We start from the raw sequence: 13080 nt of genomic DNA on the forward strand, positions 1-13080 counted from the left end.
AGGAGTGGTAGATCCCTTAACATGGAACGAGGATTTTAATCCACCAGTGTCTTCCACACCAGACAAAGATCAGAGAAAGAATGCATCTTCAGCTGAGGAACATTACAAAACACAGCAGAAAGGATGGTTACACTGAAAATGGAGATTTTACTTCTGAGGAACCAGCTAGAAGAGATGAAGAAAGATAAGATAAGTTAAGAAAGAAAGAGGAGAGGTTAAGGGCAATACATAGAGTAGGCCTAAGTGAAAGGTTTAAGCAAAGGGTCACAAGAAACTCTCAGCAGATAAAAAGCAAGCTGTGATTCATTTTCTGTCTAGAGATGAAAATATTTGTCTTTTAGCTGGCAAAAAAGACACCATTACCAAAAATAAGCAGAAAATGCAAAGAAGAATTCTTATAAAGCCCCTTAAGCGAGCTCCATGCCCAGTATCATAAAGAGGTAGAACAACCTCTCTCCATGTCTTACCGACAGTTTGCCAGAAGACGGCCTTTTTACATCACAGAGCCGAGGATCAGGGACAGAGAAACGTGTGCATGTATGGAACATGAAAATGTCCATCTATCGCTTCACAAACTTGCCAAGAGATGAGCGTTGAAGACAACCAGCATCACACAGTTACTGAATATGATTGTGTGTGACCCCAAAAACAAAGCATGCATGGATCGTATGTGTCAAAAGTGCTGCTTTGATTAAGTTAAATTTGCTGAGACTGACTGCCCAGAGGTTTCTACAATACACACTGCTGTCCTCTGCGCAGCTCATGGTACCAAGTCATATGCAACACTGTCAGAGAGCCTTCGACATGAGTGGACAGTGTGGGCACACCTGGAACCCATACTGAAAGAGCTACGGGCAAAGTGTCCAGAGAAAGTGGTTCTCCATGTCTTCAGTGATGGACCTGTTGCAAAGTACCGTAACAAATCAAACTTCTACCTCCTGAGTACTGTGCCTTTCCTTACTGGATTCAAGCACATCACATGGAACTATTGCAGAAGGTCGCATGGAAAGGGTGCCCCAGATGGCCTCGGTTGGGCCATAAAAATTGATGCAGAGCTCCATGTCTGCCGAGGAGGCGAACTGCAGATTCCACTGGATCTGCATGAAATGTTGTCCAAAAAATCAGGGTCAGCCATTACTCACCACTGGATAAGCGAAGAAAGCATAAAGACATATGAGATTATTCCATAAAAATTGTCGGCTGTGAAAGGAATATTGAAGGTACATCAGGTTTTATCTTCACAAGCTGCACACATACGTCATAGGGAGGTGTCATGCTTCTGCAAGCATACAGAAATGAAGACATGCCTGTGTTATCAGCCAGTAAAGGTGGATCTGAAACACAACAAGATATACCACCCTGAGGATCCCAACACCTCTGAGCCACCAAGAAAACAAGCTAGTCTTCAACACTTGAAGGGCAAGCTTGTGATTGTCATCTATGATGAACTTCCATATGTAGGGCAGGTGCTTCAGATTGTGGGAGAAGACATCCATTGTAACTGTTGCACAGAAGGAAAAGGAACACAGTGGCTGCTCAGGCCAGGTCTTCAGCCTCTTCTTCAAACTCTCCCTCCTCCTCTGCAGTGGCCTCCTGTTTAGAAGAATTTTCTGATTACCTATGTTTGTCTATCCTAGAAAGTGTTTGTCAGTAAGATTATGCTGGAGTGTGACCCGTGTGTGACCTGAAGGACATCTGTGCATGTGTAATTGGGGACTTAAGGGTTATTTATGAAGTCATCAGGGCAGGGAAGTAGTTTTTAGTTTAGAGGGAAGTGGGGTGAAAGATATGCTTGTGGAGATAGGTGTTGGAGTTCAAAGGGTTACCACATTCCCCCTTTGATGTGTGGCTTTGCGTGTGTGGTTGCGGGGACGGTGACTGGTGATTAGCAATCCTGGAGGTACAACTCCAGCCTCTTGCCTCGCATAGGTGTTTGGGAGTAAGTAAAGTGTGTTCACACCCCATAGGTAATATGGGAAAAGGTAAATGTAAACTTCAGGGTCCTCCTGACCCTCACATCACTCAGACAATGAAACAAAAATATGGGGAAAAGTATAGTTAAATATTTGGGGTTGTAAATTTGAAATCAGATTAGGAAATTATAAAATAGGTTGAAAGAAGAAAAATAAAACATTGTGAAGGGTGGAAAGAATTAAGATTAAAATGAGGAAGTTGGGTAAACAGAGAAAGTCTGGAAGAAAAAAGCTGAATGTAGGGACAGAAAGGAATGCTTAGGAGATTAGATGTGGACAAATATGTAGTAGGAAGAAAAGATAATAATTATCTTTTAATTATCAAATAAAAAATTGGCAGATAAACTGCTTCTCTGTAAATTACCTCCAAAATACACCAGTGCTTCAGCTCCTTCTCTTTATCCTCCTCTACCTGTCCTGCACACCCTAAAGCTTGATCCAGATCTGGACTCCTGCCCCTCAACACCAGCAGCACAACCGCAGCAACGACCGCAAAAACAACACCATCAAGCCTCTCCTGTCTGTTTTCTATCACCTAAAGACGGCTCTCCAGCAATTACAGCTAACTTCCCAGACCTTGACCATCCTGGGGTGTCAGCAACACCCAGTCAACATGAACCAGGCTCTAGTACCCCTCCAGAAGATCAGCGTTCCTGGACTGCGAATGATGTGGAAGATTCAACCAAACTCCTTCACTGATCAGTTCAGTCAGGAGAAAGCTTTGCTGAACAACTCGCAGGTGTCTGTCAAGAGTTCCATGCAACGGGCTGAAATCAGTCGTCTCCTAGCCAAGAAACTCAAGCCAGCTGATCTTCATAAAAATTTCACAGTTCCTGCCTTTACCTTAACTCAGACTGAAAAATGTTGATTGTGGCCATGGGGATAATAATCTCTACATTAACATGGTAAGAAAATTCTTTCACACAAAGAAAGGACATGTCTATTCCAAGCAGGATTAAACTGCAATCAGATGAGCTTGCGGATGATTTCTGCCCTCAAGCCAGAGGTGCCCCTCCTGCTGGGTCTGTTGAACCTTCTCATCAGGCTGACTGACGGGTTGGAGTTCCAGTGATGAAGAAAAGCAGTGAGGATGATTCCCAGAGGGGAGGATGTGACACACACACATGCTGAATGCAAAGAAGAAATAGTATCAGTCTATCTATCGCTTAGAAATGTTTTTTAACTCTCACATTTGTTCTATATAAAATGCAATGGAGAAATTTCCAGAGCTGAAATTAAAGGTTATGGGGAAACTTATTATTTTCTTATAGAAAATAGAGTCCAGAGCTACATGATCTGTAATTAGGACTTCTAGTTTTCCTTCACTCCCCCATATGGGTGAATATTATGTGTATTCTGTGGGGGCCTCAGGTCAAACTGTTAATGAGTGGCTAACACAACCCCTCTGGTAAACAACACCTCAGGGTGCCGGTATTAAACATGCATTTTTGCTCAAAAGAAGGCCCACTCAATGCCCTCAGAACCAATGGGAGGTCCCATGCAGCCGCCGGCTTCTATCTGGGAGGATGCAGCCCCTTGGAGAAACTGCATCAACCCCCACTTGCCTGCCGTCAACATAATAATGATTGACAGAGATCACTGCCATGTGAACCTTCAAGGTCGAAGCAGCCCTTCCAGCGTCAAAAAGACATGGAGGTATCACAAAATGTCCTGCAGGGAACTGTGTCCAAACCCTTGTCACTGCATCATGCTGTAAAATGTTGCTAACAAGCACAAGCCTTCAAAGTAGAAGGAGCCTGGGCACTCTAGTGTCTGGCGGATCAAGGGCTCCAGACCCTTCAGGGCACCAAGGGGGACCCTGTGTTGCAAGTACACCACGTCTCTCCAGCAACAAAGAGCCATGCACCTGGGAATGACCCGCACCTTGACCCACCTGTGTAACAGAGGGTACATGTGGAGATGAAGCAGCCTAGGGGGTGTCAAAGCCGAGGCCGCCACCAGCATTCCCAACAACCTCAGCCATACCTGAACTGGGGGTGCAGCTCCTAGATACAAAGACAGGAATAAGGACCGAATCCAGTCCATGTGCTCTGTAGTAGACAGTGCCAGCAAATCCAGCCCTATGGGGAGGGAAGTCATGTGCTGCGTTGGGGTCAAAGAGCTCTTTGCCAGTTCACCACCAACCCCAGTGCCTGGATGAGAGCGAGGGCCCTGGACATTGCCAGGCACACCTCTCGGCCTGAAGGGGCACAGACGAGCCAGTCGTCGAGATACGACAGGAACTTCAATCCTTAAGGGCACCTTTATGCACCTCGTAAATACCCGAGGATTTAGGAACTGGCTGAAGGGCAGGACCACATACTGGTAAACCGTGGGTACTTCCTGTGTTCTGGATGGATTGGAACATGGAAATATGCATCAAGGACACCTTGACCCCTGACGTGGGTGGGAGCTTAAGACGGAACTGCAACCTATATATATTTGGGAGATGGTTGTTAACACCCACGCATCTTGGCAATGGGCCTCCCAGTAGGCCAGGTGCTGCTCTGAAAATGTGCCCACCGCTGGCCCACAGCCCCACCGTGTTCTGCGCCTGTTAAGGCTTTTGGGGGGCCGGAGCGTCTCCACTTCTGCACCCCGACAGCCCCGTGGGGAGGAGCCTGTACCACCCTGGGCTGACGCCACGTACCTGCCGCAGCTGCCAGGTCTGTGAAGGAGCAGCACCCCGAAACTGACACCAAGGTTCTTGTGCACCTCGCTTCCTCTGCTGCTGGGTAGGGGTTGCCATACACCCGCTGCAACTGTGCCAAACCTCTGAGGCCTGGCTGGACTGCTGCTGGTGTTCCAATGCCCTCTCAGCCTCGGTAGTGCCGAACAGCTGGTTCGGCACTACCAGCAGACTCCGCATGGTCTGCCTGCAGTCGTCTGATAGTGGAGCCTGTGCCAGCCAGACCTGATTTTGCATGAACACCGAGGTGACCAACAGATGACGCAGTTCCCTTGACATCTGTGAAAAAGCATGCAAAGACGCATCACTGGTGTCCCCAAACGCTGCCCCTGACATCCCTGGCTAGAGCATCTGAGACTGTGCCTGCAGAAGCACAGAGAGAATTGTCCATATGAGCCATACGAGCCGCAATGTCGTAGGCTCGGCACAAAAAGCTGTTGGTCACCCAGCACTGGGTGCTCGTACAGCAGACTTTCTCTTTCAACACCTTGTCCGGAGAGAGAACCATTGAGGCGATGCAGTGATCCACCGGGGGCTTGCGGTCCTGCCCATGGAGCTCGGATTGTGCATGGAGGCCAGGGTTCCCGCGTCCCTGGCATGGTAACGGAACACCCTTGGATCCGTCCAACAGCGCCTAAATTCTTGCAAAAGGCCGGCGACGGTGAAACTTCAAATGGAGGGGCCACTTGGTCACAGCAGAAAAAAGGATTGCCTGTGGGACGGACTGCTGGTGCATCATCCAGTCAGAGCTGCCATAAAAATGACCTGCAATGGGCAAGGCTCTTCCTCCGAGTCGGAACTAATCGAACTGCTGAGGGACGATCCCGAACCGTCGTTGACCTCCATACTGGGGGGCTTGGCCCCACGACCCCGGAGGTCTTCGAGGGTCTGAAACTCAAAATTGGAGGCCTTCCTAGGAGGAAGGCTGGAGTCCCCAGAAGCACCTTAACCTGCTCCACCTTGGCCTCAGGGAATCCACCTGCTGCCGAGAGGGACCCTGCAACTTTGCCTTCTTCCACCGTGGGCTACCGTGATCCTCAGCCATGAGGATGTTTGTCTAAAATGTTTGTCTTATTTGTTGTTTCTTCTGATCTTAAACACTTAAATTCAGATGACAAAGCACCAATGTCAGTAAATTCCCTTGGCGTGTATGATTTGTCCACTACCCTCTGGGTGCAGGGTAAAGGACAGCAGGACAACCTGAACCAGAACACACAGACAGAAGAAAAGTCTCGGTATGTGGCTGGAAAGACCGAAGAGTTTAACCAGCGACTGAGGGAGCAGCCAGCAGATACACAGCTGTGGATAAAGTTCATTCACTACCAGGTAATGGAGGCTTTGTTAGGCTTTGAGCTGAGTTGAAGAGAATGCTGTTATATAAATGTAAAAGATCTCCATAAAACCTGAAGAGTCAGGTGTTTAAAATAAGGATACATTTTCATGAAAAAGGCTCTTTCTTTTTCAAAATAAACCAAAAGCTGCTTGGACAGTTAAGTTTTGTACTCGGCTGTGAGATGTTTGCAAAGTACTGCAGTTTGTAGTCATACTGTAAAGCAGCACCCCCATGGATTTTGAAGCTTTAAATGTTTTAGCTTGATAAAACCTGTAGATGATAAAACCAGGACACAAAAGTATATTTTCATGATTTTCTACAGTTCCTGAACTTCATCCTTTTCTCTAGGATGAGCTGAGTGCAGCTGCATTTGGAGGTGATGAAGAGCAGCAAGGTAGTGACTTAGCGGAGCACCGTAAGTCCTCTTACAGGGCAGTGCTGGAGAAAAAGCTGAGCATTGCAGACAGAGCTGTGGAAACCAACCCCACCTGCATCGCACTGCAGCTCGAGAGGCTCCAGATCTGCCAGGAGCTCTGGGAACCCTCCACTTTAGCTAAAGAATGGAAGAAACTGGTGAGCTTTCTGGTTTTGTTCACCTTTTTAAATGTTTGCTGCTATTTTGGAAGCTGCCTACATTTGTGGACAATAATCAACAGCTTTAGACAAATTATTCTAACTCCAGAGATGTAACAATACTCCGGTATTACTACCTCTGGAGTAGCAAAAGGAAAATTGCTAACAACACAGAAACCACCAAGCCTCTCATAATGTGGAGCTGCTGCAACACCAGTGTACCTGTTGTGCACAGGAGCAACACAGGACTGTGCTCTCACCTGTCATATTGAAACACTAATTTATGGTGAACTTTGCTGCATTGTAGAGAAAATAACACTGCTGTAGATTTATGAGTAGCTTTCCAATCCATCATCCATGTGTTCAGTTATGAATGAATCCAATTAAGAGTTGGTAAATGTTGCATTTCAGGGCGTTTAAATCAGAATAAAACTTGTCCTAAGATAATGTAATTTGAGCTGGGAATGAGCAGTGTGAAGTTATGTATCAAACACAGACTCCCACCTGTAATCTCAAATCAACTGTTTGTGTTCAGCTGATCTGTTTATATTATTACACTATGATGGTTCAAGTTACAGTGAAGTCTTTGCAGCATCTTACCACTGAAGCATCACAGTTGACTCCAGCTTTGAATTACAATGATAAAGTTTACTTTTGACATCAACTCTGTGTGCTTAGAAAAAGCAAATTGTCTCAATACATTTTTGAGAAAAATAACAAGTCTGTTTATTTCTCAGTTTTTTTTAAATAAGATTAAAGTTATTGGATGGCCTACAGAAAACATGTTTAATTGTTTAATAATGGGGATAACTGCTTACATGGGAGTCACTGGAGCTGGAAGTTTCCTGTTTTCCAGATTCCAGTGCCGATTATTGTTCAACCACAAACCAGGGTGGTGAAAGATGCAACTGTACAGATGGAAAAGTGTGATGAAGAGGAGGAAAAACAAGAAAACAAATCTGCTTTCAGTAAGGATAAAGATTTAATAATTTTAGATTTTTATCCAGATCACCGCATAATTACAACCCATAAAAAAAACGTCCCAATTGGAATCAGTTATGATCAGATTGTGCCAACTATAAACTGTTATTTTAGTTTTCACATCTTAAAGAAACAAAAAAATAACACCAAACTAAAAGCTTTCTTAACATAAAATCAAAGCTGTCTTGGTCTTCCTCCTGGTATTTGTTTGTGTTTCAGATGTTTCAGGGTTGTGGGGTAGGTTCAGCACTAAAATATACTTATTTCTTCTGCTTAATGGGTTTGTGTGTCCCTGCTGTAGGTCGTTAAGACTGAAGTCTTAAAAACATAAACATTGACAGTTTTTTGTTTTCACAGAATCATTGAATCTGAACTTGTCTGTTTGACAGCGAGGAGTGAAGAAACCCAGAAGTTACTACAGTTGAAAACTGGTACAACACTTTCTGATTCAATCAGCAGTTTAAACTCCAAGATATCTCATCAAACCCAAAGATGCTGATGTTGTGATCTTCTACAAAGCTTTATGCTCAGTCTCCTTTACAATTAGTGTCACCGTTGGTGGATTATTTGTAGACTTTGAAGATTTTGTAGATTTGAAACCTAATTTAACTCAGATTTTATAGATTTCTCATCTACATCATGCTACTTTATCCAAATAGATTATTTGAATGTATTTTTAACTTTCAATTTTACTGAAGGATTTACACATGCTGACTATTTCACTACCTGAGGTTTTGATTTTAGCTCCCAGGGAATTTGAATACCCTTGAACTGCGCTGCAGAGCAAATCTGCATATCGCTATGAGGACCTAGTTTCCTACATTTAAATAAGGCATTTTGCATGAATTTCATATGTAAAACAGCAAAGTACAAGACCATTTGCACCATTCTCTCTGTCACTTTTGTACATGCTATTTTTTGATGTTTTTAGTTAAACTGACCTGGTCAAACTTCTATGCTGTCAGATGTCTGAAATAAACGTATTCACCTTGATATAAAGCTTTAAAAAGTTTTCTAACATTGGCAGAAAAGAAAAACTTAAGTCAAAGGAAACCAAGACAAAACTCAGCAAGTAGGGTATTGTAAATAAAACTCCTCATGATGACAGACAGAACCCAATAAGCTCCCTGGGAAAACCTCTGACTGATAAATGCATATTTATCTGCAAATAAAAACATTTGTTGAACACCATATTTTTCACATTTTAAAGACTTCTTGGAACAATGAACCTGTTACATTTCCACTCTTGTAATGGAGACGGGCCAAGCAAAGGCCTCCCCAACATGGGACATACTTAGGATTAACGGCTTCAGACTGATTCCACTATGGCAGTTTTATCATCTGTGCTATTTGCTTTGTGAATCACATGCAGAGCACAAAGATGTGCAACAAACAGAGCTGATACCACATTTAGCACAAACTTAGTGGGTCAGGGCCAATGATTTCTGTGGCATCCACAAAAATAATTTCTATTATCCTCTTTTTGTGGAACTTCTCAGTTAGTTTTTAGAAATAAAGTGTACATGTTTTGGTGGTTGGCACACAATGAAAGACGTTTACCAGAGTTCCTACACAATCTTCAAGTGTGAAAAGGTTTGAATGACGTTCTTTCATCCTCCAGGTCTTGATAAGTATGGAAACAAATGATGGATAGATGTTTGAGTTTCCAGTTTCATTTCACAATATAAAAGAAAACAGTTTTTACATCCGTTATCTTTGATTTCTCACATTACAACCTTGGCTTTTGTCAAACTCTTTGATTGAAACTGAGGAGTCATTTTTGGTGTTGTATTGCAGTCAATGAAATATGAGACACAGACAGAAAATTACTGAAAGATGGATAACTTATCACGTTACACAGAAAAGTAACTAGTAACTTTGAAGAACATTATGTGAACAGTCAATGTGAACCTGGTCTGACTTCGAGTTACACCATTTAGTCCCACTGAAAAAAAATTAAAAAACTAGGTAGTTTATTCACACACTTATACAAACTACTGACTTATGAATGCAGCCTAAACTATAAGGATAACTTTGAAACAATGTAAAAGCCAAATAAAACTCAAAACAAAACATTTAATATGATCCAAGTGTCAGTTTTACATGATTTAAAATATTTATGCTCCAGACGAATTTCAAATTTAATATTTAGTATGTTTTCAGCGACGTCAGTGAAAATCCTTAAATTCTCAACAAGTAAAATTGGTGTCGTCACACCTTGGTGTCATTTTTGAAACTTGGACAAAACTAGAAAAGTTGAAAAATAAAACTACAGGCTACACCTAGACAATGTTGCCCAATTTTAACTGTTGCACAGGAGGAAAAGGAACAGTGGCTGCTCAGGCCAGGTCTTCTTCAGCCTCTTCTTCAAACTCTCCCTCCTCCTCTGCAGTGGCCTCCTGGTATTGCTGATATTCTGACACCAAGTCATTCATGTTGCTCTCAGCCTCAGTGAACTCCATCTCGTCCATGCCCTCACCAGTGTACCTGTAACAACACAACTTCAGTATCAAAACAATTTACAACCACACTAATGTGGCTCCCTTAGTTTTACTCACCAGTGAAGGAAAGCCTTGCGACGGAACATGGCGGTGAACTGCTCTGAGATGCGCTTGAACAGCTCCTGAATGGCTGTGCTGTTTCCAATGAAAGTGGAGGACATCTTAAGGCCACGTGGCGGGATGTCACAGACGGCAGTCTTTACGTTGTTTGGAATCCACTCTACAAAATAGCTGCTGTTCTTGTTCTGCACATTAAGCATCTGCTCATCCACTTCCTTCATGGACATGCGGCCTCGGAAGATGGCAGCGACTGTGAGGTAACGGCCATGGCGTGGATCACAAGCCGCCATCATGTTTTTGGCATCGAACATCTGCATGGTGAGTTCAGGAACTGTCAGGGCCCTTGGAAAATGACATTTAGTTGGATATAAGTTTTTTTTTTTATAAAAGCTAGGATTAACTATAATATAGGGGTTGATTTAGGTGCATCCTCTTTACCTGTATTGCTGGCTGCCTCTGCTCGTCAGAGGAGCAAACCCTGGCATGAAGAAGTGCAATCTGGGGAATGGCACCATGTTGACAGCGAGTTTCCTCAGATCGGCGTTTAGCTGGCCAGGGAAGCGCAGACAGGTGGTTACACCACTCATGGTGGCTGAGACCAGGTGGTTCAGATCACCATAGGTGGGGGTGGTAAGTTTTAATGTACGGAAGCAGATGTCATACAGGGCCTCATTGTCAATACAGTAGGTCTCATCAGTGTTCTCAACCAGCTGGTGGACAGAGAGGGTGGCATTATATGGCTCCACCACAGTGTCCGACACCTGCCAGGGAAAGAGAGGAAACAATGAGGACAATGGAACCTAGTTTAAGATTTGGAGGAAGCAGCTATGAGGCAGAGCATCACATCTAAACATATTTGAATACAGTATATAAACCTTAGGCGATGGCACAACACTGAAAGTGTTCATAATGCGGTCTGGGTACTCCTCTCGGATCTTGCTGATGAGGAGTGTGCCCATGCCAGAGCCAGTGCCTCCTCCCAGAGAGTGGGTGAGTTGGAAGCCCTGCAGACAGTCACAGCTCTCTGCCTCTTTTCTCACCACATCCAAGACAGAATCCACCAGCTCAGCTCCTTCGGTGTAATGGCCTTTAGCCCAGTTATTACCAGCACCACTCTGGCCTGTTGCAGATCAAAATATTTTGTACACAAAGTCAGCTTACTTCATTATAAGTCTGACAAAGGGTTTGAGAGGATGGCATTAGCGGCTGTTTGTCATAACTGGTTGTCATAATTGCCGTCAACTTAAGATTTGTTCACAATTTTTGGTAAATGCATCTTTTTGTTTCACATTTCTTAAACTTTGAAAGAAAACCACTCAATTGTATTAAACAGCTGTATGTTTAACATAGCCCTTGGGTACGGTCTGCAGGTGGGTTGTTTTTTTTACCACCACTTCTGCATGTGTACAGGTTTTCTCTAAAATGGCAAATCAACCTTACTTTTTTCTGTTGTAATAGCATCTAACAGCATAGATCGTCTTACATTTTAGATGTTTTAAAGAAACGTTCTTTTAAACTACATGCAGAGCTGAAATAAGGCCTGTTTATTTCCTTTTCAGTAGCATCATGTTCAGCATGAACATACTGAAGATTCAGAAAACTTTACTGGTTTGTGGAAATAACAGTGTGTGTGTAAAAGGTTTCCATTAATATACTCACCAAAAACAAAGTTGTCAGGTCTAAAGATCTGCCCAAAAGGACCTGACCTCACAGAATCCATAGTTCCCGGCTCCAAGTCCACCAACACAGCACGAGGGACATACTTTCCACCTTTGGGGGGGTTGATAATGAACATCCAAAAACACTGAAACATTCTTTATCTGCTTAACATTAACAACATTAAATTTCCCTTTGGGATTAAGAAAGAATTTTTGAATTGAATTGAACAAAAGAAAATTGGCAAGGAGTGTAATACAAAGCACTGAGAAAATGTTTCTGGAGGTAGAAGGAAACAATATGACATTCAAATTATAGGCAAATGTGGATTATAAACGGATTGCAGGACAAGTGTCGGAAACCAATACTTTCTCCAACAATTGTACCCATAATTCATTTTCTGCGATTGTGAAAGCTGGTGAGGTCAACATTAGGGGAAAAAAATGGTAACAACTGGTGCCTTGGGTTTTTGCGCATCATGGAAACAGTTCCTTAGTAACCAGTCAATTCAAATTAGACTATGTGAAGGCCCTCTAGTGGACGGTAACGGCACTAAAATGTTTGAGATATTGAATTACTTAGACCTCCACTAAAGTATACAACTGTGAAGTAAAGTAGAAACAAACCTGACGCCTCGTTGTAATAAACGTTGATGCGGTCTAGCTGCAGGTCGCTGTCTCCGTGATATGCCCCGGTAGGGTCAATGCCGTGTTCGTCGCTTATAACCTCCCAAAACTAGCACCAGAAAGAGTGGGAAAACGAATAAATTAACTGGTTTAGCAACGAGACTTACCAAAAGCAACGAAAACCAACCAACAAATAGCTTTTTAGCTAACGGCTACGTTAGCTCTTTTTCTGCTGAGATAGCTAACGCTAATTTAGCGGCCCCAGCAAACTAAATGTAACTTTTCTGACGGTGTCCAGACGAATTAGGCCTGACTTGTACACATGAGTATTTTCTAACCTTCGCTCCAATCTGGTTTCCGCATTGGCCAGCCTGAAGATGGACAATTTCCCTCATTTTGTCGAAATAAAGGCTTTCTAATAGTTCAACGAACAGATGAAGATCTGCTTACTGTGGTACTCCCGTTAAGGATAATAAACCGGGAAGGTGGAAACGTTGCCCAACGGTTGCTTAATGCTTACACGGGATTGGAGGAACAAGACATCAGTCAAACCGTTAACGACATCTGATTGGTTAGCGTAACTTTACTTAAAACATTGGAAGGAGCGGCGGGTAATGGGTTACCTTGGTAACCAAAAATAAACCTTTAACTGGATCTGGTGTTTTTTGTCGTGAAGTTACAAGCAAAA

General features: G+C 43.3%; 1 protein-coding gene and 1 long non-coding RNA gene across 3 annotated transcripts; one reads left to right on the top strand and one right to left on the bottom strand.

Annotated features, from left to right (window-relative positions):
• The first annotated feature begins 1211 nt into the window (after positions 1-1211).
• On the top strand, positions 1212-9715 carry LOC124855817. 2 transcript variants are annotated; one of them, XR_007035159.1, is made up of 4 exons: positions 1212-5726; positions 5842-5988; positions 6344-6568; positions 7425-9715. It is a non-coding gene; the product is annotated as an uncharacterized LOC124855817 (long non-coding RNA). The 2 variants fall into 2 exon arrangements; XR_007035158.1 differs by having other exon boundaries at positions 1221-5988.
• LOC124855814 (tubulin beta-4B chain-like) lies at positions 9606-12903 on the bottom strand. The gene is made up of 7 exons (XM_047345917.1): positions 12731-12903; positions 12393-12501; positions 11770-11880; positions 10986-11230; positions 10549-10871; positions 10108-10452; positions 9606-10036 (listed from the first exon to the last, which is right to left on the bottom strand). Exons 1-7 carry the CDS (start codon positions 12785-12787, stop codon positions 9889-9891), a joined length of 1338 nt encoding a protein of 445 aa, XP_047201873.1. The 5' UTR covers positions 12788-12903; the 3' UTR covers positions 9606-9888.
• Between the last annotated feature and the right edge of the window lie 177 nt (positions 12904-13080).

The sequence above is a fragment of the Girardinichthys multiradiatus genome, chromosome 19 (assembly GCF_021462225.1).
Source record: "Girardinichthys multiradiatus isolate DD_20200921_A chromosome 19, DD_fGirMul_XY1, whole genome shotgun sequence".
NCBI lineage: Eukaryota > Metazoa > Chordata > Actinopteri > Cyprinodontiformes > Goodeidae > Girardinichthys > Girardinichthys multiradiatus.